The 26,783-nt window shown below is 30.4% G+C and overlaps 4 protein-coding genes across 7 annotated transcripts; 2 read left to right on the top strand and 2 right to left on the bottom strand.

The window, feature by feature from the left end:
- Window positions 1-107: 107 nt before the first annotated feature.
- On the bottom strand, window positions 108-10,602 carry LOC100644286 (protogenin). Of its 2 annotated transcripts, none has more exons than XM_003395052.4 (20): window positions 10,193-10,602; window positions 9,089-9,351; window positions 8,879-9,011; window positions 8,641-8,797; window positions 8,496-8,570; window positions 8,174-8,400; window positions 7,689-7,834; window positions 7,451-7,610; window positions 7,090-7,374; window positions 6,804-6,971; window positions 6,536-6,727; window positions 6,266-6,450; window positions 5,911-6,058; window positions 5,725-5,823; window positions 5,492-5,645; window positions 5,270-5,403; window positions 4,834-5,196; window positions 4,466-4,743; window positions 4,277-4,384; window positions 108-4,195 (listed from the first exon to the last, which is right to left on the bottom strand). In XM_003395052.4, the coding sequence occupies exons 1-20, from the start codon at window positions 10,257-10,259 to the stop codon at window positions 3,986-3,988; spliced, it is 3,552 nt and encodes a 1,183-aa protein (XP_003395100.1). In that variant the 5' UTR covers window positions 10,260-10,602; the 3' UTR covers window positions 108-3,985. The 2 variants fall into 2 exon arrangements, with proteins under 2 accessions (XP_003395100.1, XP_012163532.1); XM_012308142.3 differs by having other exon boundaries at window positions 6,804-6,968.
- A 125-nt stretch (window positions 10,603-10,727) lies between these two features.
- On the top strand, window positions 10,728-13,978 carry LOC100644516 (cell division cycle protein 16 homolog). Its single transcript, XM_003395054.4, has 11 exons — window positions 10,728-11,148; window positions 11,236-11,388; window positions 11,472-11,630; window positions 11,725-11,884; window positions 11,960-12,212; window positions 12,282-12,361; window positions 12,441-12,530; window positions 12,611-12,920; window positions 13,089-13,251; window positions 13,348-13,540; window positions 13,622-13,978. The coding sequence occupies exons 1-11, from the start codon at window positions 11,038-11,040 to the stop codon at window positions 13,903-13,905; spliced, it is 1,956 nt and encodes a 651-aa protein (XP_003395102.1). The 5' UTR covers window positions 10,728-11,037; the 3' UTR covers window positions 13,906-13,978.
- An 829-nt stretch (window positions 13,979-14,807) lies between these two features.
- On the top strand, window positions 14,808-23,202 carry LOC100644634 (cytoplasmic polyadenylation element-binding protein 1). 3 transcript variants are annotated; one of them, XM_003395055.4, is made up of 12 exons: window positions 14,808-15,264; window positions 17,222-17,525; window positions 18,186-18,325; window positions 19,886-20,145; window positions 20,225-20,351; window positions 20,428-20,794; window positions 20,870-21,102; window positions 21,184-21,276; window positions 21,358-21,523; window positions 21,585-21,712; window positions 21,788-21,868; window positions 21,938-23,202. In XM_003395055.4, exons 1-12 carry the CDS (start codon window positions 15,244-15,246, stop codon window positions 22,100-22,102), a joined length of 2,085 nt encoding a protein of 694 aa, XP_003395103.1. In that variant the 5' UTR covers window positions 14,808-15,243; the 3' UTR covers window positions 22,103-23,202. The 3 variants fall into 3 exon arrangements, with proteins under 3 accessions (XP_003395103.1, XP_020718351.1, XP_012163534.1); XM_020862692.2 differs by lacking the exon at window positions 14,808-15,264 and adding an exon at window positions 16,441-16,563; XM_012308144.3 differs by lacking the exon at window positions 14,808-15,264 and adding an exon at window positions 16,910-17,059.
- A 1,364-nt stretch (window positions 23,203-24,566) lies between these two features.
- LOC100644754 (peroxisomal membrane protein 11C) lies at window positions 24,567-26,561 on the bottom strand. The gene is made up of 5 exons (XM_003395056.4): window positions 26,280-26,561; window positions 25,874-26,140; window positions 25,543-25,721; window positions 25,405-25,473; window positions 24,567-25,294 (listed from the first exon to the last, which is right to left on the bottom strand). Exons 2-5 carry the CDS (start codon window positions 26,102-26,104, stop codon window positions 25,078-25,080), a joined length of 696 nt encoding a protein of 231 aa, XP_003395104.1. The 5' UTR covers window positions 26,105-26,140; window positions 26,280-26,561; the 3' UTR covers window positions 24,567-25,077.
- Between the last annotated feature and the right edge of the window lie 222 nt (window positions 26,562-26,783).

Genomic DNA, 26,783 nt, shown 5'->3' with positions numbered 1-26,783 from the left:
TTACGCATTTATTTACTTGTTTTACCTGTACCTTTGCAGTTCTTCATAACTGAATGTTTTTCTAGGGCTAGGTATTATTTTTTACATATATTTTAACACAACCAACATCGATACACTGTTTTAATTTTATTTCAATCATTGGTTACAACAAGATACTGCATCAGAAGGGTCAACAATATCATTAAATATTTAGTGTATCGTTTTAATACTTTAAACAATAAGATTATAATTTGATGTAGTTCATTATACATAATATATTAAAATATATACTTTTAATATTTTTTAATATATATACAATCGTAGATAAAAATATTTACAAAGTAACTGCACCCTAAAAAACAGCATAATTATAGCAATACATTAATCGTGTATGTTCCAGTAAAAAAATGATAAGGATTTATGAAAAAATAAATTAATAAAGTTTTCTCGATATAGAATAAGTGCTATAATTAACGGCAATGATACAAACATCAAATTTCTTTTACCGGGTTTGCTTTTTCATATATATCTTATATAAAATAAAATATAATGTCTTGGCTATATCTACTCACTGTAATAAATTTTTTGAGGTAAATCGTGTAAATCTAAATTATAGTGCTGTGTAATAGGTACTGAGATTAAGTTAAAATTAAGTAATATAACATACCTACCCCTTGTATAGGGTGGCAATTATGGAGGTATATTTACTTGACTAGAGTCGCCGTACAACATAATTAATACTTTGTCTGTGTATGGCCAATACTATTGGATTGTTACTTTGTGAAAGAACTATTGCAAGTGAAATGAAATAATATGTACTATGCTCCTTATCATTTAGTAAAGGTACAAGTTCGAATGATATAATAGAAAATTAAATTTGATGCATAAATGACAAAAGTAGTATGAATAATACCTTATGCATATCCGAAACATTGCTTAGCGTAATGCAGTAAAGTAATAGATTATGATATTTCTAAATCAATGTATATAATAATTTATAAGATAAACAAATACTTTTTTTTTACATTGTAATCAAAATAGCCTCAATTCTAATATTTTTCTTTCATATAAATCGTTATACTCTAAATATAACATTTACAATACTTGCTGTTTCCTATTTGTAGCCTAAAGATAACAATGTTTATTGCTTTGTATTTCAATACTGTGTAATCAATCTTTTGAAGCAAATAAAACGCTCAGATAACAGCACGGCGACTCTATTTTTTGCTTTCTCTTTTTTTTTTTTTTTTTTACAAAGCTTGAAACTTATCACATTCACTCAATTAATCAAAGATATTATGATACCAATTCAACTCCATACGTTTCAATCCATTTCAAATTTACGAATGTTGTCTTATAAATTGAAAACTTTTTATATAAGGTACAAATTAACGCAAATAAATGATTTTTTATATTAAAATTACGTTCATAGCAGACAAAACAATATCGCGCTTAACAAATACAGTACATTATGCTGCTAAAAAGTAAAATGATCAAAATACAATTTAATTCTACAAACATTAGTTAAGATTTGTATACAATAAAATCAAAACATTTTTTAAAATGACAAATGCGTAATATTTGCCACGGAATATTTTGTCGCCATATTAATTATTATATCTCTTTTTCTTTATTAATGCTTTTGATCTATCTTTTCTTCCCTTAAAAATAATACCTTTTTCTTTACAACTATTTTTTTGTTCTTTTTTTTAAATTCCATTAATGTTAGAAAATTGTACAAGCTTAATAATTAACATATACATACAGTGCAAAAAATATTTAAAAATATTTTAAGAATTTTAATGCAAAAAGAAAAATGAATTCATGAGCGATCAGTTACTAGTTGCCTACTATTATATATCAATTCTTGTTTCTTATTTAACTCTAAGAAGAGTAACAAATACCTTCAACAAATATAAAAGTATACCACTATATGTCAGTAACATAAAATGTAACAGGTCGTGTTAAATATGATAACAAATGGAAAACAAATCATTTAAATAAAAATCACAAAACAGGCATTCTATCTGTGAAATGTTTATGTTTCATAACAAACATAATTTGTTGTAGAACTGTCAAGTCAGTAAATAGCTATGATAGTTTATCTTTAATTGAGATTCTAATAATCGTGATCGTAGAATATGTAACGAATTTCATAAATAGTGTTTAAATGAAGTTACTTATTTTCATAAAACTGCAATCAGATCTTGTGAAATTTTTCAGTAATCCACTAGTACTGAGTTTTCATAAAAATAGGTAAATCATGAGTTATATTCAAAAATGTTTAGTTATAGAATATACAATATAAAAAATCTCTATTAATAGCAACATCATTTCAACACAAGGCAGAATAATTTTTTCAAAAATGACTTTAAATTATATGTTTAACAAATTATCTCGTACAAAGATGTAAAACTCTGTGTAATAAATATATGGTAAAATCTCTAGCATGTGCAGATTGAATTAATTCTATTTTTACATGATTTCATACTGTGCTTGTAGTGACTATATTATTGCATAAATTCAGTGTAATGTGATCATTTAAAATAGTACTGAATGTAAAATGTAATAAATAACAATTAATGGAGGTACAATAATAACATGACATATCTACGTCTCACTCTAAAAGATATAGCTTATTCTATCAGGTACTGTGTTGGGTTTTTCTGTCATGGTAACATGCACCAGTCTGGAATATGTTTATAATTTTCTTTCGCATTTTTCACTTTTTGCTTTTGTATGATGTAGTTAACTTTAAATATCTTGTACAACATAAGGTTTATTTTTATCATATGAACAGGAAAAAATACATATATTATATTATACATTTCTAGTGATTAAATTAATATTATGATTTAAAATTGTTTCGATTCTTTTTGTAGATTTTTTTTATATTACAAAATTTTAATGCTATTTTTACAAATTTCATTATTATTTTTTCCTGTTCTCAAATGTCTCAATAGTGTATAATACAGTTATCAAACTTGCAGTATAAAAAAGATTCTGCTAAATTATATAATATGGACATTTCAGATACATTTTTTAAAAATGTTTGTCAACGTCTTATTTTTCAATAAAATAAATATTTGCCAAGATTTGCGATGCTATATGTATACTTACAGTATTTGTAATAAAAGAAAAACCTAGACTATACTTTTAATACATAAAATCTGATTATATAGTACTTCTTTTTAATTTCTTAGAACCTAAGAATCATCTCTTGCTAATTTAGATTTAGTTAATGGAAAACATAAGATTTTGGAATGATCAGTACTATTGCTCTCTATAAAAGCAATATATATCATGAAATAAATTAGGCCATACCCGTAATTTGGATATTTAACAATTTTGTCTTCTAGTGTGAAGGAATGCATTATTTACTTTTTCACTATTATTCGAAATATGATATTTTATGAACATACTCATAATTAACAAACACCCAGGTGCACATCAAGAATTTTCATATCATCCCACTTGCTTATTTTTCATTTTCATACTTTTCTTTTTTTAATAGATGTCAATATACATATGAGCAAGTTACCTAATGAATATTATTAAGTATCATTTGCATGATATATCTGTGCCACGGTATTATTTCATACAAAATGAAATCTAAAAATTACTAGATTCCTTGCCGAACTGCTAATGCAGAAATACTGTGTTATCAATAATAACTTGCTTTCAAACATTATATACAAGATAATAGTTGAAGTGTCCAGATTCAACGCACTTTCAAAACATTATTATTTACATTAATCATGTATGCGTTAGTATTTTTATTCACAAGTTATGTCATGTTAAACTTGTAAAATATAGTAACTTGCATTGCTTCTAACTTCCTTGAGAATTCTGTTCTTGTAATTCATACATACGTATGTATGTACTTTTGTGTGTATATTCATCTTGCAATCAAATGATTCAAGTTGCACGAAAAGTTTTACATCCTACCTGTTGCATGGAAGCATAGGAAGAAAATGTGAACACGCAAATATATTGCCTAATGGTTTCATCCATTTGGTCCAAGCGCCGGAACAGATATACATATAGGTTTTGGTAAGGACGTATCTCCATCTGGACAACCAGAATTATTATTTAAACTGCTATTGCTACTGCCTAAAGTACAATTGACCACCGTAAGCTGTGTGCCATCTAAATCTTGTTCTGGCTCTTGTTCTTGTTTTTGTGTACTTAAGACAACACTGTCCATTGTTTTGTACTATATTTCAAGACATATATTAGTTTCATATATAAAATTATTTAATCATTTTGTATTATTCAAAATGAAAATTTTTCGCACCTGAGAATTTTTTGTTATATGAATATCTTTCGGTTCACCATTTATTTCCCATGATGGTAATAAAGGCTCTTTTACACAAGATTCAAGAATTCCATTAGATTTGCCACCCTGCAATGATATATTTTCATAGAACTGTTTATTCAAATATAAGCTTATGTTTATATACATTACAAAAAAACATTTACATACTTTCGTGTCTAAATGTGGGTTAGTTGTGATTGGAGATGTGGGACAAAGAACAGCAAGTTCAATTTCATTAGGTGTTATTCTGGTATTCATCTGTTGACTCACTGATGTAGAAGACTGATCCGCGCAACATCTATTTCCATTTCGTACCGAAGCACGACCTTTTGTAGATTGCGCACTTTCTCTCAAAATACGAGCATTCTCACATTTTTTTCGACAATATATACTGCACAGGCAAATTGTAATAAATCCAATACTTATGCTTACACCAAGAATTACACCTAAAATAAGTAAATATGAAATAATTATAAGATTAAATTTTATTATTTTAATTAACTTCTTGTACAATTGAAGCAAATAAGTTTGTTTACCAAGACTCTGATCGAGTTCTGTATTTTGTGGTGGTTTTTGTTCATCTGGAGGACTTGGTACCTTTGATGAACCGCCAGTAATAATGATTATAGGATCTGACGGTTTACCATAACCGGCCTTTGTCATAGCTTGAACCATGACAAAATACCGTTTTCCTGGAGTTAGACCAGGTAAAGTTGTCGATGTTTTATTACCAAGTACTGTTACATTTCTCCATGCTGTGGCTGAATCCGTTAAGTCCATTGTATATATAACGAAATAGTTCTGTATTATACCATTTATATTACTCGGTTCCTTCCATGCAATTCGGACTTTTGTATTATTTACTAAAAACCATTGTACTTCTTCTACTTTGCCAGGGACTGAAATAAATTGTTAAATTACCATTTCTGTAATACGAACGTACAAATAAATATAATTTATTTCTACACTTACTATCTTCATTCGTATAACATTCTACAGATTCGCTATAAAAATTGCTTTGGTTTGTATTATTTTGAATGGCCCTTACTTTAAACTGATATAACGTAAATGGTCTGAGTTTGTCAATATTTGCTTTTGTATCATTCCTATCAAGAGGATGTTAAAAATATTTAGTGCAAAGATGTTGATTGAAATTATAATGAAAAAAGATTATACATAATTTATATTACGTACAATATAAAACATTTAGGACCGTCTGAATTTGCGACATGAATTGCATGATAACATAATTCAAAAGAGTTCACTTCATGCACACCATTTAAGGACCATGTAACATTTATGGAAGTAGGTGAAACAGGAATTGCTTCCAAGGCCATTGGTACATTATCTGATTAATAAAAGAAAAAATGATATATCTAATTAACTCGTTTATGTTATAATAAAATTTATATTTATAATATACTTACTTGTATCAAGTTGAATAGTATGTATTTGTTTTGTTAAACAGCCTGTTGTTTCACCAGAACTTATCATACATAAGCCCATTGTATAAGAAACATTTACATCTAATTATGAACAAAAAATAAATACATAATTAAAGAAGAACACAACATATACATAATTTTTTGGAAATGATTCTGACCAATACCTACCAAGATTAGTAAATACATATTCTGTAACATTTTGTGGTAAAAAAATAGTTGCTAATTTATGTCCACTTTGATTCTCACAATAAATTTGCCAAAGATCAAATTCCGTTTCAATTATGTTATTTTCCCTAACATTTATTTTCCATTTCATCTAACATGACAAAATTTATTTCAATATTATAGAAATACAATATAATATATAATAATATTATATATTATTCATATATATATATATATATATATATATATATATATATATATATATATATATATATATCATATATATAATAAATATTATATTATATACAATAATACAATAATATTAAAAAGATTTGATTAACAAAATTTGTATACTAACCTTTACAATTGAAGCATTTATTATTAATACTTGTACATCCACAACATTTTTGATAATAAATTGATTAGATTCAGCTGGTGGCATAGTTACAGTAATCCATTCTAATTGCGATTCGCTCACGTTAGGCCAACCTTGTTTTGTTCTGGCTAGTACTCGTAGGTCGTATTGTGCTCCAGGTATTAAATCTTCAAGAATATGATTAGTAATCTTCAAATAAAATTAATACAAAAGAGTGTACAAAAGACTGTACAAAAAGAATTACATACATACCAGAAAATACATAAGAATCCACGTCAGCGGGTAAGTGAAGAACCCGAGAAGATGGATGTTCATGCAGTCTCAACTGTAATTTATATTGTACCACAACACCACGAGACTCCTTTTTAGGTAATGGCTCCCATGATACATTTAACTTTGTACTACTAAGTATATTCGCGTTTACTTTTGGTGCACCTTTAGGAACTGAATAAAGAAAATAAACTATACTTTTGGCTTTTTGTTACGTTTATGATAAAATTTACATTAAAAAATAACGCACCACTTGGGTCTGTAGAACACAAAATGGTGGCTGATTGATCGCTAGGACCATAATTGTTCCACACTCGTATGTAGAAGGAATAATTAGTATATGGTTCAAGAAGCTTCGTCACTTCTACTGACGTAGAATTACCCGGTTCAGGTGGAGAAACTTCTTCTTTGCCTCCTTCTTGATGAACACAACATAAGATGTTGAAAAACATTATAAAATATTTAACTAACCACTATATAAAATATTTAACTAACTATATAAATATTTCTATGTATATTAAATCGTTTAAACTTACCTACGGGACTATAATGGACGGTATAAGCTGTAATACTGCTATGTGATAGAGACTTTGGTGGTTCCCAGGAAATAAAAATTTTAACGGGTGACAGAGCACGACATTTCAAAGAGGTAGGTGCAGCAGGACTATTACGAGATGTGTTTACTTGAAGCCGACCTGCGGCCCAAATTTCTCCCACAGAATTTACAGCAACACATTGATAAATACCAGAATCAGATGGAACTGTTGCTGATATTGCAAGTTCCATCTTATTAAATTCTTTTGTATATATAGTCCTACGTCCTGCAAAAACAGTTTATACATAAATTATACGTATTATAATATGAATATAAATAAATATTGTAATGAATAACTTTACCATTAATTGTTATATTCAATGAATCTTTTAACCAATATATTTTAGGCACAGGTAACCCTTGTGCTTGACATTCAAATCTTGCGGTTCTCCCATTTGGACATACTTGATTTGTAGGTATCTTCACAAATGATGGTGGTATTAATATATCCACTGTTACATTCTGAAATGTTTTTTGCAGCATGTTATTAAAATTATGAACAACTATGTTCATACTTAATAATAATTTTTAATAACTTACTTGAATCTTCACATTATTTGTAACAAAGTTCTTTACAGAACATACATAAACTCCTGCATCAGATGTACTCACATTTACTAGTGACAATATATTAATACCAATACTAGAATTAAGCAAAATGCGAGGTTGTGCAACATTATGATTACCTAAAAATGAATAAATCACTACATTTGTATATTATAAATATAATCTATATATAAATAATGTTTGAATCCCAAGCAGCATGATCGCGCTATTTAGATTTTGTCAAAAAGTCCCAGTACATTTAAACGCAATAATTTTTATTGATCAAAACTTGAAATATTTATAAACTAATTGTACGCATATATAATAATATAGATGTATTTCATAAAGTAACAAATATGACAAAAGCTATTGTGCCGCAATCGATTAAGACAAGCGCTATCGCGCTGCTCGGGATTTTTCGACCCTGTTTTTTCAATGACCCCTGGGTCTCAAATGGTTAATATATGTATATCAAATACCAGTATAGCGAGGAATAAATGACCACATCATAAGTGGTGGTGGATATCCAGATGCAGCACATACTAAACTAAGATTCGATCCATTTAACAACCAATGATTGTATGAAATTTGTGGAAATAACAATGGTGGTATATGTGATCCATTACCCTCTGGTCGTGAAATAACAGTTAATTTTGCTTCCTTACTTTTTTTGGTTTTCTTTAGGAATTCATTATTTACTATGCATCTGTGAATATAGATAATATATTATATAGTTTTCTCTTTACTAATTTAATTTCACGAATTGTTTTACAATTGTATGATACTAGTACGGATACAAACCTATATGAACCAGCATCTGATAACTTCGTTGCTTTTATATACAGAACACCTGGTGGTACCATTATATACTTACTACTGCAAATTAAATAATCTCAATTAATATAAAAAATAATTTCATTGTTAATTCTTGACAAAAATTACTTACTTTAAATTACTCTGATTGGGCAACAATATTTTTTCATTATGCTGCCATGTGATATTAGGAGGAAAAGGAACACTATCTATTAAACAAGATAATCTTGCAATTTCACCTTCTTGTACAGTTATATTTTCTGGTGACTTTTTAAATACATGGGCAAGTTCTAAACAAATATAATTATATGTTTTAACATCATCTATAAAATCAGGAAGCTTAATAACAATATGTTAAACAGAAAACTTACCTGCTATGTGAATAAATGTAGGAGATGATCTTAGAAGCCCTAAATTAGTACGTGTTACACAACGATATTCATCTTTGTAATAATCTTTAAAGTTAACTGTAGTAGAGTTTTTTTCTTTAAACTTTTGCACCATCTATTATAACAATAAAATAAAATACTTAGTTGATTTAATTTTAAGATAAATAACAAATAAAATTTTTCAATCTGTACCTTATGTAAGTGAAGAGAACCATTCTTGAGAATAGTACAACGTGCAATACCACATGGTGGTGCAGGTATTCCATTGTGTAACCAAGAAATATTTTGATTTGGTCCAGTTATACAAGTAAGTGTAACTCCTTTTTTTCCTAATATCACATGACCACTAGGTTGAATTTCTAATGTTATGCCAGAACTTTTGATTGGACTAATGTTGAAACTTTCTGATTTTGACACGTTTTTGTTATATAGACCAGTTCCAATTTCTTTGACACCTAAAGTATAAAACATAAAGCACTATCTAAAAATGTACTAGCTTACAATTTTTATAATGATGTGTTAAAAAATATTTTGAATATTATAAACTGTCACATTCAAGATGGCATTACATCACCCCCCCCCCTCTATCAATATTATGAAGATGAGATTTAATATATTATATAATAGAATGTAAAGTAAATAAAACATAAAATTATCAGATGATTCTGCAAATGGAAAATCAAACTTACAGCATAACTAATTTATGGAATACATCTAGACTATAATGATTATAAAATCATTGTTATATTATATATAGTATATTATGTCACATTTATGTTTTAATTTATATATTTAGGAACAGAAAAAAAGGACATATATCCCATTTGTTTACTAAAAAAAATATGATAATTTTCACATAATTTTGGTATAAAAAGGATGATATGTGATCACTGAATTCAAATGTATACATATATTCATGTAAAATTATACTAATCCAAATTTTAAATCATTAGAGTAAATCTACCATATCATAATTCAAATAATCTTTTACCAATGAAATATCTAAATATTTTAAACTATTTGTTTTACAACAATTTCTTTTCATACATGTCACAGTAATATAAACAAAATATTTAGGAAATATAATTATTTTTCTCAAAAGGCTATATAATCGAAAATATTCGAATTTTAACTCTTATTTTAATCAGATAATGCACAGTTCGTAAAAAAAGAAAGAGTATCAGGATTGTAACCATCTATAAGAGTACAAAAGAACGAACGTTAGGCGCGTGGTCCAGCGTGTATCAGTTTGGCGAATATAAACAGATTAGATTGACGGAGAGAAGGGAGACGCACCTGCGGCATAAGCGGGCTTTAGCACTTCTGTAAACAAGATGCTCAGTAAAAGTACTCGCGCCGCCATATATTCACACTCATTGGCACTAGTTTCACTGACAAATCTTGGCCGAAATACGCCGTCGGTTTGGTAGACTTTTCTGCGAAATTCGTCGCCGCATGTTTGACATCGCCTGCAAGAGTTTTTGGCCGTTCCGTTCGCCGAACTCTTACCCCCCTTTCAGCTTCGCTCTAGCTTCTCACATTATCGTTAAGATTGACAATATATCGTCACCGAAAACTCGAGGACGTCGACAATACCGAGAGTTACACGGTCGTCGCGAATTATGCTCGATTAGCTTCGTTTGCATTAGCACGCGATTCATTCGTTTCTTGCCATCTTCTAATTCGCTACTACCCTTGTTTATAATTATTCCAGTGAGGAAAAGATGTACAAAATTCTAGATTGCGACCCACAGCGCCGATGCGAGAAATTTTTGAAGCAGAATGATATTTTATTACGCAGCGCCGCATATTATACTTTGCCCAATTTCCCCATATTTTGACCAATAACATTATCACAAACGTTTACGTAGAAATGATCGATGATGACAACATGCGTGTTGTTGTTGTTGTATCGTCGTATAGTTTAAAAATGTAAACTGTTTAGTCTATGCAAAAGCGACTTTATGCGATTATCTAATATGTTCTATGAAATGTGAATTTGATTGTAACAATTTAATAACAAGTATTTTTATATATGAAAGGAATACCTTGTAGTACTGTATTCAATTACAAGTATCTTGGTATATATAACGTTGATTCGTTAAGGAAGGAATACCTAACCTTCAAAATTTAAATTAAATATGGCGCGACAGAGTGTTGATGCAGATTGTGAGAAAATGCATAATTTATTAGACAATAAGAATATTGACTTAGATAATTGTAGAAAATTAATTAAATCGTACATTGATTTGGTAAAGTATCAAAATTTATCAAGCTTTTTAAAAGATGTTGATTTATTGTACGCTACTAAAAAAAACTGACTACTGGTTTGTTTACAGCATCTTTATAGTGCTGCTTTATTTTGGGCAGACAAAGTTGTTTCATTAAGTAACGAAGATCCTAAAGATATATGCACCTTGGCGCATTGTATGTATCTAATGAAACAATATCATAGAGCTGCTCATCTTATTAGAAATCGTGGATTGGAAAAGGTAAACTATAACTTTGAAACTTTTAATAATGTCATAACATTGTTATATACATTTTTTTTTATTACATTAATATTACTTTATAGACAGATGTAATGTGTCATTATCTAACAGTAAGAAGTCTGTTAGAAGCAAAAGAATACAATGAAGCATTACAGGTTATTAAAGAATCAGAAGTATGTACAAACATAACACAGTCAGGTTTTGGAGATCGTGCAGATATATTAGAAGATGCACCAAAAAATGTGATTAAGTATAAATAATGTTCTTCATAATTTCTTTCAAATATTATTTTTGTAATGTGATGAACTTTATAGATTAGTTTGTATTTTGTGATAGGTACACAGTTCAATATTGTATGTGAAAGGAAGAATATATGAAGCTTTAGATAATAGGGCAGTAGCAACTGACTGTTACAAACAAGCTCTACATTGTGATGTATATTCATATCAAGCATTTGAAGCATTAGTTCAAAATCAAATGCTTTCAGCTGCTGAAGGTATTAAAGTGTATATGTATAAATTTCATATAATAATAGATACAAGTAATTTTATGATACATATAATTTGAATAGAAAAGGAACTTCTGGAATCTCTTCCCTTTGCTGAACAATGCACAGAAGCTGAAGGAGAGCTCTTACGATTATTATATGAAAGTAAATTGAAAAAATATCAAGAACCAAATACAAAGCAACCACTTGCAACATGTAGTGTTATGGGAGTTCTTGTCACAGATAGATTATTAGGTAATTTGGATATGGAAGTTACAGAAGCAGAGAGATTGTATTATAATTGTGATTATCACAAATGTTTCTCTCTCACAGAAAGGTAATATAATATCCTCTTATGTATGTATATGAATTTATATAATCTTATAATCTCTATCATATATTTTAGAATATTAAAAAAAGATCCATATCATAATTCATGCTTACCAGTACATATTGCCTGTTTAGTAGAACTAAAAAAAACTAATGGTAATTATATTGCACTTCTATATAGAAAAAGAATGTGCAATTAGAAAGAAATTTTGTACATTATATAATCATTTTTCAGCTTTATTCTATTTAGCACATAAATTAGTTGACTTATATCCAGACATGGCCTTAGCATGGTTTGCTGTTGGATGTTATTATTATAGTCTAGGTAATTATGACTTCTATTTGATAATTCTAAAATTATTTTGTATTCTTACTTTATAAGATATTCCATTGTTTTGATAATAGGAAAAAGTGATCCAGCACGAAGATATTTAGCAAAAGCCACAGCACTGGACAGATTATTCGGTCCTGCTTGGTTAGCTTATGGTCATTCCTTTGCAGTAGAAAATGAACATGATCAGGCAATGGCTGCTTATTTTAAGGCTTCTCAGTTAATGAAAGGTTGTCATCTGCCACTTTTATATATTGGACTTGAATGCGGATTAACAAATAATCTTAAATTGGCTGACAAGTTTTTCCAACAGGCTCAAGGAATAGCTCCAAACGATCCATTTGTTATACACGAGATGGGAGTTATATCTTTTTACAATTTAGAGTAAGTATTATGATGTCTATTGTAGTATTATCCCTGAGATTGAGTTATTCAAATATGCAAAAAAGAGGTTCAAAATTCACTCTGCAACCTGATTAGTGTACTTCCACCCTTCCCCGGTTTTTGGAAATCTGTCTAATTTATCAAGAGTTGTCGTTTCATCGAATACAGTTACAAAACTGCTGAACGGCAGTTTAAGGAAGCCATGAAAAGAATTCAAGGTGGTCTAAAGGATGTTATTCTACCTAGTAAATGGGAGGCACTTTTAAATAACTTGGGTCATACTTGTAGAAAAATGAAGAAATACGGAGAGGCGTTAGAATATCATCAACAGGTTAAAAAATTTTAATTGACATAGAAACATGCTGTTTCCTTAAAATGTCAATTTAAATTACGAGCTATCAGATAAATTTCCTAATAATGATTGCAGGCATTAATGTTAAATCCATTAAATGCATCAACTTATTCAGCAGTGGGTTTCATTCATGCATTAATGGGAAATACACAAGAAGCTGTTGATGCTTTTCATAGAGCTCTTGGACTTAGGAGGGATGATACTTTCACAACAACTATGTTAACTTATGTTATGGAACAACTTATAGAAGAATCGCCCCCTTATCCTGGTATATACAAAAAATGTTCAATTTTCAATGTATTTTTATTAAATGTACATTCTATCTGACTATAAATGAATTCTTTTTTAGGTGCACCAGTTGATATTCCAAAATATGAGTACCCTGCGACTGAACATCAAGAAACAGATAATGCAGAACCTTTAGAAAATGCAAATAATGTAGCTGGGTCAGGAAGTCAAGATATTGATAAATTAAGAGTAAATTTATTTTCCGGATGGGGAGAAGATTCCAGTAAAACTGAAGATACTTCTGATAAAGTGGAACGCAATCCGCGTGACGTAGTTGTGAATTATTCCACTGACATAAGTTCCGAAGTTGAAATGTTAGATTCGTCGACTGCTCATATAGAATAGTAAAAATGCGCAAATTTTTTTATATGATAAATAGATTTGTGTATGTAATAAAGCAATTGGTTTGCTAAAAACATTCCTTTTTTGTTCAGAGAGTTATCCTTTATTATATATTCTACTCATTTTGTATATAAATTTGATACACGCATGCTTAAATAATTAATATTTACCCACTAGAGATGTGCGGGTATTTGAGCTTTGATTCGGGTTGGATCAAGATCCCGAAAGTTCGTCGATAGATAAACACATTTGGGTACCCGTCATTACGGGGATTGGTTTACGTTTGGGAATTCGATGTTCAATTCAGAACATAATTTTTCTGTCATTTTGTATTTAAACATAGTTTAACGGTACATGCTTAAACCTAAAGTACAAGTTTGCCTTAAACTTGGTTTAAGTACAAGATGATAGAAAGATTATGTTCTGAATTAAGCATTGAATTCCGAATCGCAAATCAGGTCTCGAGATTAACGGATACCCGAATACGTTTATGTATCGACAAACTTCCGAGATTCTGATTCGAACCCGAAAAAGATTTCCGACGTAACTCTGCAATTTCGGGTATCCGCACACCCTTATTACCTACATAACCTATTATATTGCTTTAAGTAAAAATCATATTACATATAATAATAACTTTAAAAATTTGTAATTATAATTATTTATTACGAATATTTAATATCTTAAACCAAATTTGTACTTTCAAAAATTTTTGTTTATTTAACATATTATTCACCAATATATAAAATCTGAATTTGAAATATTACATATTAAGTGATACAATTTTGTATCTTATTGCACATATAAAATTCCACAATCGCGCGCATTCGCGAACTGCGCCGGTGGTTTCCAAAGATGGAACCTGCGGGTGAAAGGGGGAAAGGGAGGAATAGAGATCTTCAATTCAGTTCACAGAGTGGAGCAATGTGGAGAAGAATGGGCGTTCCGTCTCCATCGTTTCTGTATCGACACTAAATTGAACCCAAGAAAATAAATTTTACTTTCAAAGAACCAACAAATTAATTATAAATGGGCGATTTTGGGAGTTGAAATAATTAAAATATTATCCCCCGGCAAGTAATTAAACAAACCCGGTGGGATTAAAGTATCCCAAAAATCTTTTAATGTAACACGATAATTGTTAATTAAACAATTTACTAAAACTCGTGTATTTGATTCTTCGCTACTAAATTAAATAAAAAAAAATCGTATTAAATTTATATGCAATATCAAGTTTATATAATTCATTGAAGTACGTTACGAGTTACCACTTTGAATTCAGTGGAGAACAGCGATCACAGAACAATTGAAAAATTCGTCAAGGCTCAATCAAAGATCGACATGCTTACGTTAATGCAATTGGTAAGTCGTTATATTCCTTTATAAAAATTCTATATCCCTTTTTTCTAATTGTTTCATATTTATTTTTTCACGTCTATGTATTATTGTTTTAATTACGCCTTATTTTTCTATGGACCTCGTTCTTTGACTTCTCATGCGGTCGATTGGTAACCTACTTTACAATTTCGTTAGTACTATGGTGTCGCTTCGAAAGGAAAATTTGTCATGTAAATCATGTGCTGGTACACGGTGATAATTATAACGTAGAACCTACATAGAATATAAAACCGAATACGAGGAATGTCCTGCGTCCTCACTTGTAAACAAACACGCGAATCGTACGTTGAGCCGCAACGCGTCCACGTGCAAAACACGTTGCGTTTCGTACGCTGATATTCTTCCCCTTTCTCTCCATATGCGTGTCGCGCCTTCTGATATTGTCCTTAACCCTTCGTCAGTCATTTTGAAGGTATTGAACAGAAGTAATAAAGAATTTGTTGCAATTTAATTTCTCCTAAAAACTGTCTGTCTTCAAGTTCTACGAAGATGTACGATACCTTTCGCAAACATAGTACGGGACTATGTATTAAGACAAAATTTATATCATTGCAAATAGTTGGATTAGTAAACCAAAAAATTATTAAATTAAGTAAGAATGTAATTTTTATATGAAACCATAAATAAGTATTAGCATATATGATACATATATAAATTTTTGTTACACTATATGTATATATATTCCTGTTCTTATGTAACATTCTTACAATATTCTAATTTCATCTTTCACTTCGTGATGTAATTAAATTTCTCTTCAGAAATCTAGGTTTCTCCTATATTTGCTACCTTGTACATGTATATACATATATATACATATATACATATACATATATACATATATATATATACATATAATGTCTATAGAGATATATGACTTTTGTAAAAATTATCGATATCAACAATGCAACCCTTGTATGATTCAACGTGTCAGAATGTTATACAATTTTAAGGGCGTAGTAAATGTTACAATGTTAACTGATGTAATACGAAATGATAATTACGTATTCGAATCGATTATAAGCGTCCTTATGTCTAGTACGCCTTTGAACTTGACAAAGTTGAATTCTACGAAGTTTGGAATTCTCGTTGAACCTCTAGAATGCCTCGATGTATTCCCCTGCCCTGCAAAATTTTTTTTCCGAATTCCTCGAACGCAAACTGGGAGTGGCGTCCTTCAGGCTCCTGTTTTCGTTATTCTGTACCGAAAGCTCGAAGCATAGTTTGCTGATATCGTTCGTAGCGATGACTTCGAGGAATTCAGTGGTAGGTGATACGCATTAAATTTCACGATCTTCAAACGTGAACGAAACGTTTTTTAGCGTTCGAAATCATTTTCTAATTCTCCGTGTAGTGTATCTTCCGAGGAATCGTGCAAGTTCTGAAATTTCATCACTTTTACCGGAAATTACGCAAGGAAAATCGGTTGACGTAACGAGCGACGCGATCGATTCGAATAGCCGTTAATCAAAAGCATGCTACTAAAAAGACTTTACAAATTAGATAAAAATAGTAGCATCAATTTCTACAATGTTTTCTTAACATTGAAATACAAATATGTGTATAATTTACGTAGTGAACCCCGCAATTCTAAACATTCCGTGTAGCGTCCATACTTCCTGTAGCGTCTACTCACATACGCGTTACAGTTAATTATCAATCGTAAAAATTAGTGGTATATTATTTATTTTCAACTGCTTGTTCGTAAAGGAAAAATAAAACGAATAATAATTCAATCGGTGCCACTATGGAAGGAAAAATGGTGACAGTGTTCCTCTATTATCTCTTTATAACATTATACCTTGTTATCGCAATACCAAACATACCAAACGTGATCATTTAACCAGAGACAAACTTTGTCTCTATTTCAAACATTCAATTTGAAATATTCTAACGACTGATTCTTTTCTTTTCTCTTTTGCAGCTAGATTTATCGTGTGATGCCGATGGAGTGAAAATATCCGACACACCTGATTGGAACAATGATATATCGCATGGCCAGCAAATGCAAGCGTCACGCGACCAGGACCACATACAGCTGCAACAACGTGAACAGTTGCATCGCGACAAATTACAACAACAACGAGATCGCGACAGTGACCGAGAACATCTACATCAGCTACAGTACATCGGTAACTTGCTGTTAGACTCTCCGCCGGCGACTAACTTCCAAGGATACTCACACGATGCATCTTGCACGCAACCCAATAAGAACAACAATATCGATGGTAAAAGTTCCGTTTCCTTTGTCCTATTTTTATATAATCGTATGTGACCGTCTTGTTTTGATTTTTGGATAAATTCACAGATTGGCTGTTAGCCCTTCTGTTATGATGGATACGGTTGACGATCGAATGTGATCAAATAATATACAGAGATAGGAGATATTATTTGATTTGTTATGTGAATATAAGGTTATTTATTTTTACCCGATACAAAGATAGAGAAGGTATTTTAAATGTATTTTTTATCTTATATGAGTAAATCGTGTACTTTTAGATTCATTAGATAAGGATAAAATCAGCGAGAATCTGCTCCTGTGATCTCTTTTCACTATAATTAATAATCTGTTTTACGATTATTAACAAAATAATCAAAGACCTTTGTTTTTGTTTTATAACTACCATCAGTTTTATGACTAATCTTCGTATAAATTTAATTATTGGTTCCAATATCTGCTTAACGAGTTACATTGTTACCTCTTTTTCTTTTTTTTAAAGATTCAAGATATAAGAAAATTTGTTCTAATCGCCTGCTTAGTTGTTTCAAAACTAACGAGCGCGTACGTTCGTCGTTTGTCAATCGATAGTCCTCGTTGCGCTGTGTCGTATTTTCTTGTGATTTTATTTAAAACGGCAACGTATTTTGTATTTTTTCTCTCACGTTAGGAGACATGTCAATTTCGGATTTATTTGGACTGGGTTTACCTCGGGGATCATTGTTAGGCAGCCAGTCAACAGCTGCGTCTCCCGGTTGCCGTAATTATCAGTATCAGGGTCGCAATCAAGGATCTTCTCAGCATTATCAGGTGACATTTCCTTTTATTTTTTATATTATGCCTAAAATTCTCCCAACTGCCTGAGATATTTCAGTCTCATGTAGGTCAAGTAATTTCGCTATTTACGTCATACTTATCAGAGATAATTACCCTTCCAGTAATTTGTAATAATACCTCATAAATAATAATGTTTTTTTTATTTTCGACAAATCATAAAATAAAAATTAAATAATCTATAGTGTAATAAAATAATTATTAAGTAATTATTAAGTTTAATTAAATTCTATGAAGACCCAACTATGGTCTTCATTCTATGGTTGGAAAGGTTCCTATATATTAATAAAATTTGCTTTGAATCCAAAGGTTCTAGAAGGACCATTATACATGAGCGATAATTTAACGATTTCTGTGAATACGTTTTAATTACTCGAAATGTACGAGGAACTCGAAGATCCTTAAAATGTTTTTCTTTCAATTTATGAACGTCACGTGTTGGATATGATAGTGAAAATCTCGAATAGAAATGAAGTAGGCAGTATTCTGAAACGTTTGCCGGCTGGCAATGCAATAACCGGAACAATGATTATCCTCATTGGAGTGACTCCAACTGCTCCTCGAACTTCCTTTTCCGCCCGTCGCGCGGCTAATTTTTTTGCACAATAGGGACCTCCTGGATACCTGATGTATCGATTTTCAATATATTTTGTTGCGACCAATACCTCCTAACATCCATTTAGGATAGCGCAAATAACGATAACGGATGGAGATAATAAAGTCTGCGACGATAAAAATAATATTTTGTAAAATTTTAAAGCCAACCGGAGAAATACAAAACTAAGTACATGTTGTAACGTACAGCAATATTTTAATGGATTTCTTTTCTCACAGTGATAAATATCATCAGTCATGTTATCAATAGGTTAAAAGTTATTTTCTTTGTAAAATAACATAAATAATAATAGACAATTATTGCAATTTAAATTGCAACGATAGTTAAATAGTACTATACGCGGTCGAAAGGGGTAAAAGCAAGAGAGATCCATGTGAAAGTCGTGCCTTATCGACCAGACACTTTAATGGACATTTTATCAGGCTCTTCTCGTCGCCTTTAACGTTATTACCTTCACCATTTGCTGGATGCATCTGTACATAAAGGACCGACAGGACATCGAAATGCGCGTATTAGAGCCGACATATAATACGTTGGGCAAAATAAATTACGCATAGCCGCGCGCGTTAGTGCGACCCGAATTCCAGGGTAGCCAAGAATTTACAAGCTTGAGCCAAACGGCTCTATCACAGCTCACTCTTCTTCTATCTTCGCTTCTCTTTGACCTCAGCTTTTCTGTGAACTTGTAATTGCATGCCCTGTTGTTCCTATTTTTTACGTTGCAACATTATTTTGGACGCGGTCCAATAATGGTGTAGCAGGCTTCTCTTTGGCAAAGAAGACGCAAATATTTTCTTATTGCTTACAAGTAATAAATTGAATGTTATCGAGATATTTTTATAATTAAAAGATGATTTTTTGGATTGAAATATATATTTAAAAAATTTTTAATTGGTTTTGTTATATATTTTTGAATATAGGGCAATGATAGGAACGGAATTTGCTCAAACTCATCGATACTTGAAATTCCAAGTTCCCCAAGTTCTATTACTACACCTGGTAGCCCTAGCACACCTGGAAGTCTGTATTCGAATCCTTATTCGTACTCATCTACGAACAGTAGTAACCAGACGACATCATCACCGAAAAGTCGAGGATCTATGCAGAATGTGGGATCACCCTCATCGCCCATTCATTCTCCTTATTACGGAAGACCCATTCGTGGGTCACCACCTTATAGGTATTTTTTAATTAATTTTTTATTATCATATATAATTATAATAAAAACAATTACTAACTGATAATTTTTATTTTAACAGCGACTGCAGTAGTCCTACTTTCGAGTATCCACATGTGATGGGGTGCAATGGATCAAGATCGAACTCACCAGCGGACTCAGACACGAGTGGTATAGGTAGTGTGGATGGGTCTCTATCCGATATAATGGTATTTTTTTTAAAGTTATAGACAATAATTATCTAAGTTCATCAAGGTTAGGAAAAAAGAAATTGTTTCATTTTAGAATTGTTTATCGTTAAATTCATCGTCACACGAATGTTACCCTCAGTCTCTGGGTTCATTGATGTCGCCGGAAGTGGACTTATGCACAAATAATAGAGTAGCCGCGTTCCAACGAATGGCAGTGAAAAAATATCTATCTTCATCCCATCAAAACTCGTCGACACATCATCATCATTCACATGGACACAATCGAGGTCATCACTACGGATCGAATCAAAACGGCGGTTTCCTGAATTCTTTTATGTCGCACGAAAAAAGCTGTTGTTCCACTGGAAATCATATGATGGCCCTGAATTCACCTCCGATAAATATTTTAGATCCACAGCTCTCGCTTGAACGTGTAGCGCGTTTTCATCGAAGTGCCGCTGGTAATAATTCATTTATTAAAATATAAGAAACAGTAGAGAGGATGTGTTAGCAACATTAAAAAATTATTATTTTAGCACTTTGTGACCCAACTTGTACTTGGAGTGGCATATTGCCGCAACGCACTCAAAAACCATCAGGTTACTCATCTAAAGTATTTCTTGGTGGTGTACCTTGGGATATCACCGAATCTCTTTTAATCGCCACTTTCAAGCAGTTCGGTCCAATACGAGTGGAATGGCCGGGAAAAGATCAGTCTGCCACGCAGCCAAAGGGATATGTATATATTATATTTGAGTCAGAGAAACAGGTAGTTAAATATTTTTAGCACTTTACCTTTTTTCTAATTTATTTGTTTTTAACGAGCTAGAACAAATATGTATTGTTTAAGGTGAGAACTTTATTGACATGTTGTACACATGATTTTACCAATGGTGGCAGTTGGTATTACAAAATATCATCTAAACGTATGAAAGCAAAAGAGGTGCATATTACTTCTTTTTTAGTAAAATTCTATTGCATTCCTTGTAAGAGTTATAATATTCATGTAACAATTTTGACATAGGTACAAGTAATACCTTGGATTCTTGAAGACAGTAATTATGTAAAATCCTCATCGCAAAAACTTGATCCTCATAAAACAGTATTTGTTGGTGCTCTTCATGGTATGCTAACTGCCGCTGGTTTAGCAAAAATTATGGATGATCTGTTTCGTGGGGTTATTTATGCAGGTAAAAATCGACATACCTCGATTATTAGATGCATATTAGTAAGATTAAAATTTAATTTCAGGGATTGATACTGACAAACACAAATATCCAATTGGATCTGGTCGTGTTACATTTAGTACAAAACATTCATACATGAAAGCAATTTCAGCTGCTTTCATAGAAATAAAAACTGCCAAATTTACAAAAAAGGTTCGCATAATTTTATGAAATGTTTATGATATATTAACAGAACAAAATTATAATACAATCTATTGTCTTTAATAGGTGCAAGTTGATCCATATTTAGAAGATTCCATGTGTTCAGGGTGCTCTGTACAACAGGGACCCTATTTTTGTCGTGAAGTGGTATGAAAAAAATTTTTTTTTTTCCTTTTTAGATAAAAGATATTTTATTATATTCTATCGTATTTGTAGGTGTGCTTCCGATACTTTTGTCGCAGTTGCTGGCAATGGCAACACTCAATGGAATCAATGTGGCATCATAAACCTTTAATGCGCAATTCAAAGACAAATCAAGTGGTCGGATTATCGCCAAACGTAAATTCCTGGTCCCGTGGAACGAATAATCCCACTATTTAAGTACAATTATTGAGCTTCTCTTCCATGGTCACATACAAATTTTTTTTTGACTATTTGTTTTTGCAAGGACGTTGCGCTAGCTGACTTACTGACAGGGTGCAAACTTAGTTTTTTATCGCAAAGCTGCGGGCAGCTGGTTTGACGATATACATTGAAATACCGGACATACCAGCTGATCGGCAAATGCAACGATTTGTTTATTATCGTTACTATCACATACGTCCGCGGTATAGAGACTAATGGATAAAAATCGTGTTTCTCATAAAGTTCCTATTTCGAACGCGGCCACAGTCGCGTTCTCAACAAACAGTATTTTTATTTAGTACGTTTATTTAGGGACTGGTTCTCTTGTTGATCGTTTTATTGCAATAATTGTGCCATTGAGTAACACATCACATTATATGATAATTATGCGTTACGAGTGTGCATTTACATTGAATCCGTGTGGGTCCAATTGTGGCTTTTATAGTGACAATAATTTTTATACGATAAAATGGGAAGCCACTCGATCGTCAAAAAAGAAGCGAAACAAGAGAAGGAATGAGTTCACAATGTTTAAAAAAATCCACAAAAATACAACACGCCGCTATAATAATCTATCGGCGAAATATTACGCTTAATCGTACACTGTTCGATGAGATTAGATTATTGTGGAATTCTAGCGGCAGGAGGAGTTGTTCATTTAATTATTGTTATTTTTTGCGAAGAACGCATTTAATTTGAGTACCAATTAGAACCCAGGCTATATACCGACATTTGTCGATGATATCGCCCGTCGTTGTAGTTTTACGTTACATTGTACAGTGTAAGGGTTATTACCAAAATGGCAATTGTAATCATAATTTATACTCTTAGCCAAGGCGATAAGCCTTTATGAGCTTCGTTTACAGGGACTGTTTAACTGTTGACGAAATGGAGAAGTACATGGTCTACGATTCTGGAGCGGATTGTAGTAATTTGATTCTGTTTTTATTTTTTGTTACGATATTATGTTATGTATTTTCTTTCAAGAAGATTTTGCAATATTGCTTCTAATCGCGTTTCTGATGTTTTGATATCATTTTGTTGAGTGAATTAAAAATCATATTTTTGCAGATAGACTTCCATTTGTCGTTCCTCCTTTTTTGTTTCATCATTTTGTTCCTTTTCTTTTTATCGTTCGAGAAAATAATTCCTCCAAATGAACCTTCTGCCCTTTTTAAACTCCTGGCCTTAAAAATATCTGCTTATGCAAACTGCTAGATACTAAATGTTATTATATGAGAATTTGATAGTTAGTATGAACAAAATCATCAAGTAAATATCAGTTAACAACACAAATTATATTAATCATATTAATTTGTATTTAATTTGTTCAATTTTGATATATTTAAATTAATCCAAATTACAGTACTTCGTTCAAATTGAAGGTTTTTGTCGCAAATAATTACAAATATCCTCGTTATTAAAAAAAAAAAAAATTATAAGAAGTTCGGAATAATTGTAGGGAATAAATACCGGCAAAAATAAGGTGAATTAAAGTCTAAAATTTGGAACTTAAAATTTTGAAATTTGAAATTATACTGGAAGAAAATTCAAGTTATGATTATCAATTTTTAGAAAATTACTGAAACAGATACAGTATAAAACGATGTTATTCAAGTATTTCATATTCGATATTTATGATAATAGTGATTATGATTTATATATTATATTCTTTATTTTAAATAATTATAGATTACACATTAATGATGATCATACATTAATGATGATCCAAGATAAAAGTATAAATTTAAGATTTAAATAATTTAAAATTCATATAATCAACTGCAAGTTACACTGCTATAGTACTGAATTACTTAACACATATTAAAGGGAAGGTGAATTTATCATATTTCTGAGTCATTAAAATTTCGCCTGGTTTAAGGAAGTGGAACAAATACATAAAAAAATATATCGTGTTACATCAAATACAATTATCAAACAATATGGTTATTATATACATAAGAAAATACTCCTATGAAGTGCTTTAATACAACATACAAAATAATATATGTATATATATACATATATTCTACAAAAGCTTCGAATGTAATCATAAAGTTTTTAGTAAACAAAAGATCAGTTTTTGCTAATGCCTAAGAATGGTTCTAAACTAATGAACGACAAAAACTCTTAGACTAAAAACTAACGAATTAACGGCGAAAAGATAATGAATAATGAGCCGTCAGAAATTTTAAAGATGCTCTTTTATCGGAAATATTATCTTATTTACAAACTTTTAATAAGTCGTGCCTTTTAATATAATCTCCATAGATTTTATTCTAACGTGGAAAACACAAATTATTTTTAAATCATTGATAACCACGCGATACAGGGTGATCTATTATTAAAGAAACAAGACTGCTACTGGTACGCATAATGTCAAGTTTTCTTAACACTTTTAAGAGATTTAACCACTCGCGAGGCAATGATTACATCGTGCTCTAGGTAGCAAAATATTTTTTATTTATGTTCATACAGAAAGTGCCTCCTATTCTTTCACTTTTATTGATAATAGAACCTATATCTATAATTTACAAATACTGACATTCGAATAACATGTAAAAACGATTCGATCAATAGTAAACATATATAAATACTAATTAGCTTAAAATCAAGTAAGCTTTATCCGAAATATCAATAATTTATATTGCTTTAGCTTTTTTTCCTACTGCATATATCCTTGTTAAAACATACCTTGTAACACAAAATTGATATATTAAAAACAATAAATTGTTCTTTATTATGTTAACAATATTGTATTGTTTCATGATATATAAAATTATGCTTTAAATTACATAAAAAGATTAAACAATTAAGATTTTCTTTTAATTATGATTCATTTGACATTTATTACACAACATTTCTTATATAAATTGATTAACAGAAATAAAAAAATATATTTATACTGATAATTGTAACAATTCTTGCCACCTTATTCTTAACTGTAGATATTATGAACTTTTGTGTTTGGCTCGTTTATTTAAAGCTTGATACAAACCAATCAAGGAAGACAATGTTCCAAGCGCCCCAACTTGCCAAGTTTTTAACTGTCCTCCCCAGAATGTGCCAGATGGCAGATAACTAACTGCATAACTTATATCTAAGACTAATCTTATGCAAGTTAGTAATTCATTCCACCTCTGTCTGCTTACTGTCTTCAAGGCAATTCTGTTCAAAAATAAATATTATATATATAAAATAAAAATAAATAATTGATATTATAAAGTCATATTAATCAAATGAGTATAAAAATATTTATATATTGTTCCTAAATTTACCTTGTATTGCAGTTAGTTTTACTAAGATGCATCTTATAATTGTTAAACTGCTTTAATTTTCGCAGAGATCTATAAAAAATATACATATAATCAAAGCGTTTAAGTACAATATTTAATTATATCTTCTGTATAACATACTTTAACAATGACAGTTGCAGAGAAATTATCCAGAACCATGTTGAAGCATTATTCCATGCTTCAGTATCAATTTCAATCAATTTATGTTTGCCAGCCCAAAAAGTGTGTTCTACTGGGCCAAACATAATATCCACCAAAATCTGCATTAATTCCACACATCTGATCAACCGATCTGGCTCCTATTAGATGACATATGAAATTTATATGCCTGTAGAAAAATAGTATACATTTGTATATTACATTAATATATAGAAAATGAAACACAGAAATTATTTGCAGAAATTATTTTCTTTTATATTGTAAGTATATTTTATTTCATTAATATATATACCTCTTTTCCCCATCCATATGTCATTGCATAATGAATGGTTGGTATGTCATCTAATAATCTTAAAATCATTCTGCATTCACTCATTTGACTGCTAAATATTTTTAATTTCTTTTCTGTTTCATTTGAGGATGTGCCCAACGTAGCAAATTTTGCCATATAAGACAATGTTCTCAAAAATTTATCTCTACCTTGATGTGTTTCCAAATATTCTGATATTAATGCAATAGTCATATTGGAATTAATATGTTTGAAAATATAGATCTGACACTGTAATAAAAAAAAAAAAGTGAGATAATATAATAATTTTATTAAAAATAATAACTTTTTATGGATCTGATTATTATACAGTTGAAGCAATAGTAATATGTATAATTTGTAAGATCAAGTGTAAAAAATGGCAACTCACCGAATATGTAATGCAAATAAGTTCTTAGCTTTACCAGCCTATACATATATGTCCTACTTATTATCAATAAATAACATATGTCACATGACGGAGTATGCGAAGTGAGTTAAGCTGTAGAAAGAATTAGTTTTTTCATACATTTCATACAAGATTTGCGAATTATTTATGTGCATTTACATTTTATTTTGTTATGAAATTTGTAATTAAAAACAATTTTAATATAAACAAGTTTGAAGTGCAACTTTTCATCCCTTCTTACTTGACAATGCACTCTTGCGGTTGTGTCACAAAAATTGGAATGAAAAGGTAGTCGGTAAAAAAGAAACCGTGTCATCTATTGGTAAAAATCAAAATATTTGTAAATATTAAGAAATTGACATATATAGAATTATTAAATAATATTCGTGGTATAATTATTCTTTCAAGAGAACACGATTTCGGTTATTTATAAAAAATTAGTCTTATACAAATAAATAACAAAATTCTTCGGTTTCAGTAATGATT

This window comes from Bombus terrestris, chromosome 4, assembly GCF_910591885.1.
Source record: "Bombus terrestris chromosome 4, iyBomTerr1.2, whole genome shotgun sequence".
Lineage (NCBI taxonomy): Eukaryota > Metazoa > Arthropoda > Insecta > Hymenoptera > Apidae > Bombus > Bombus terrestris.
This window is presented reverse-complemented; position numbering and strand designations above follow the sequence as displayed.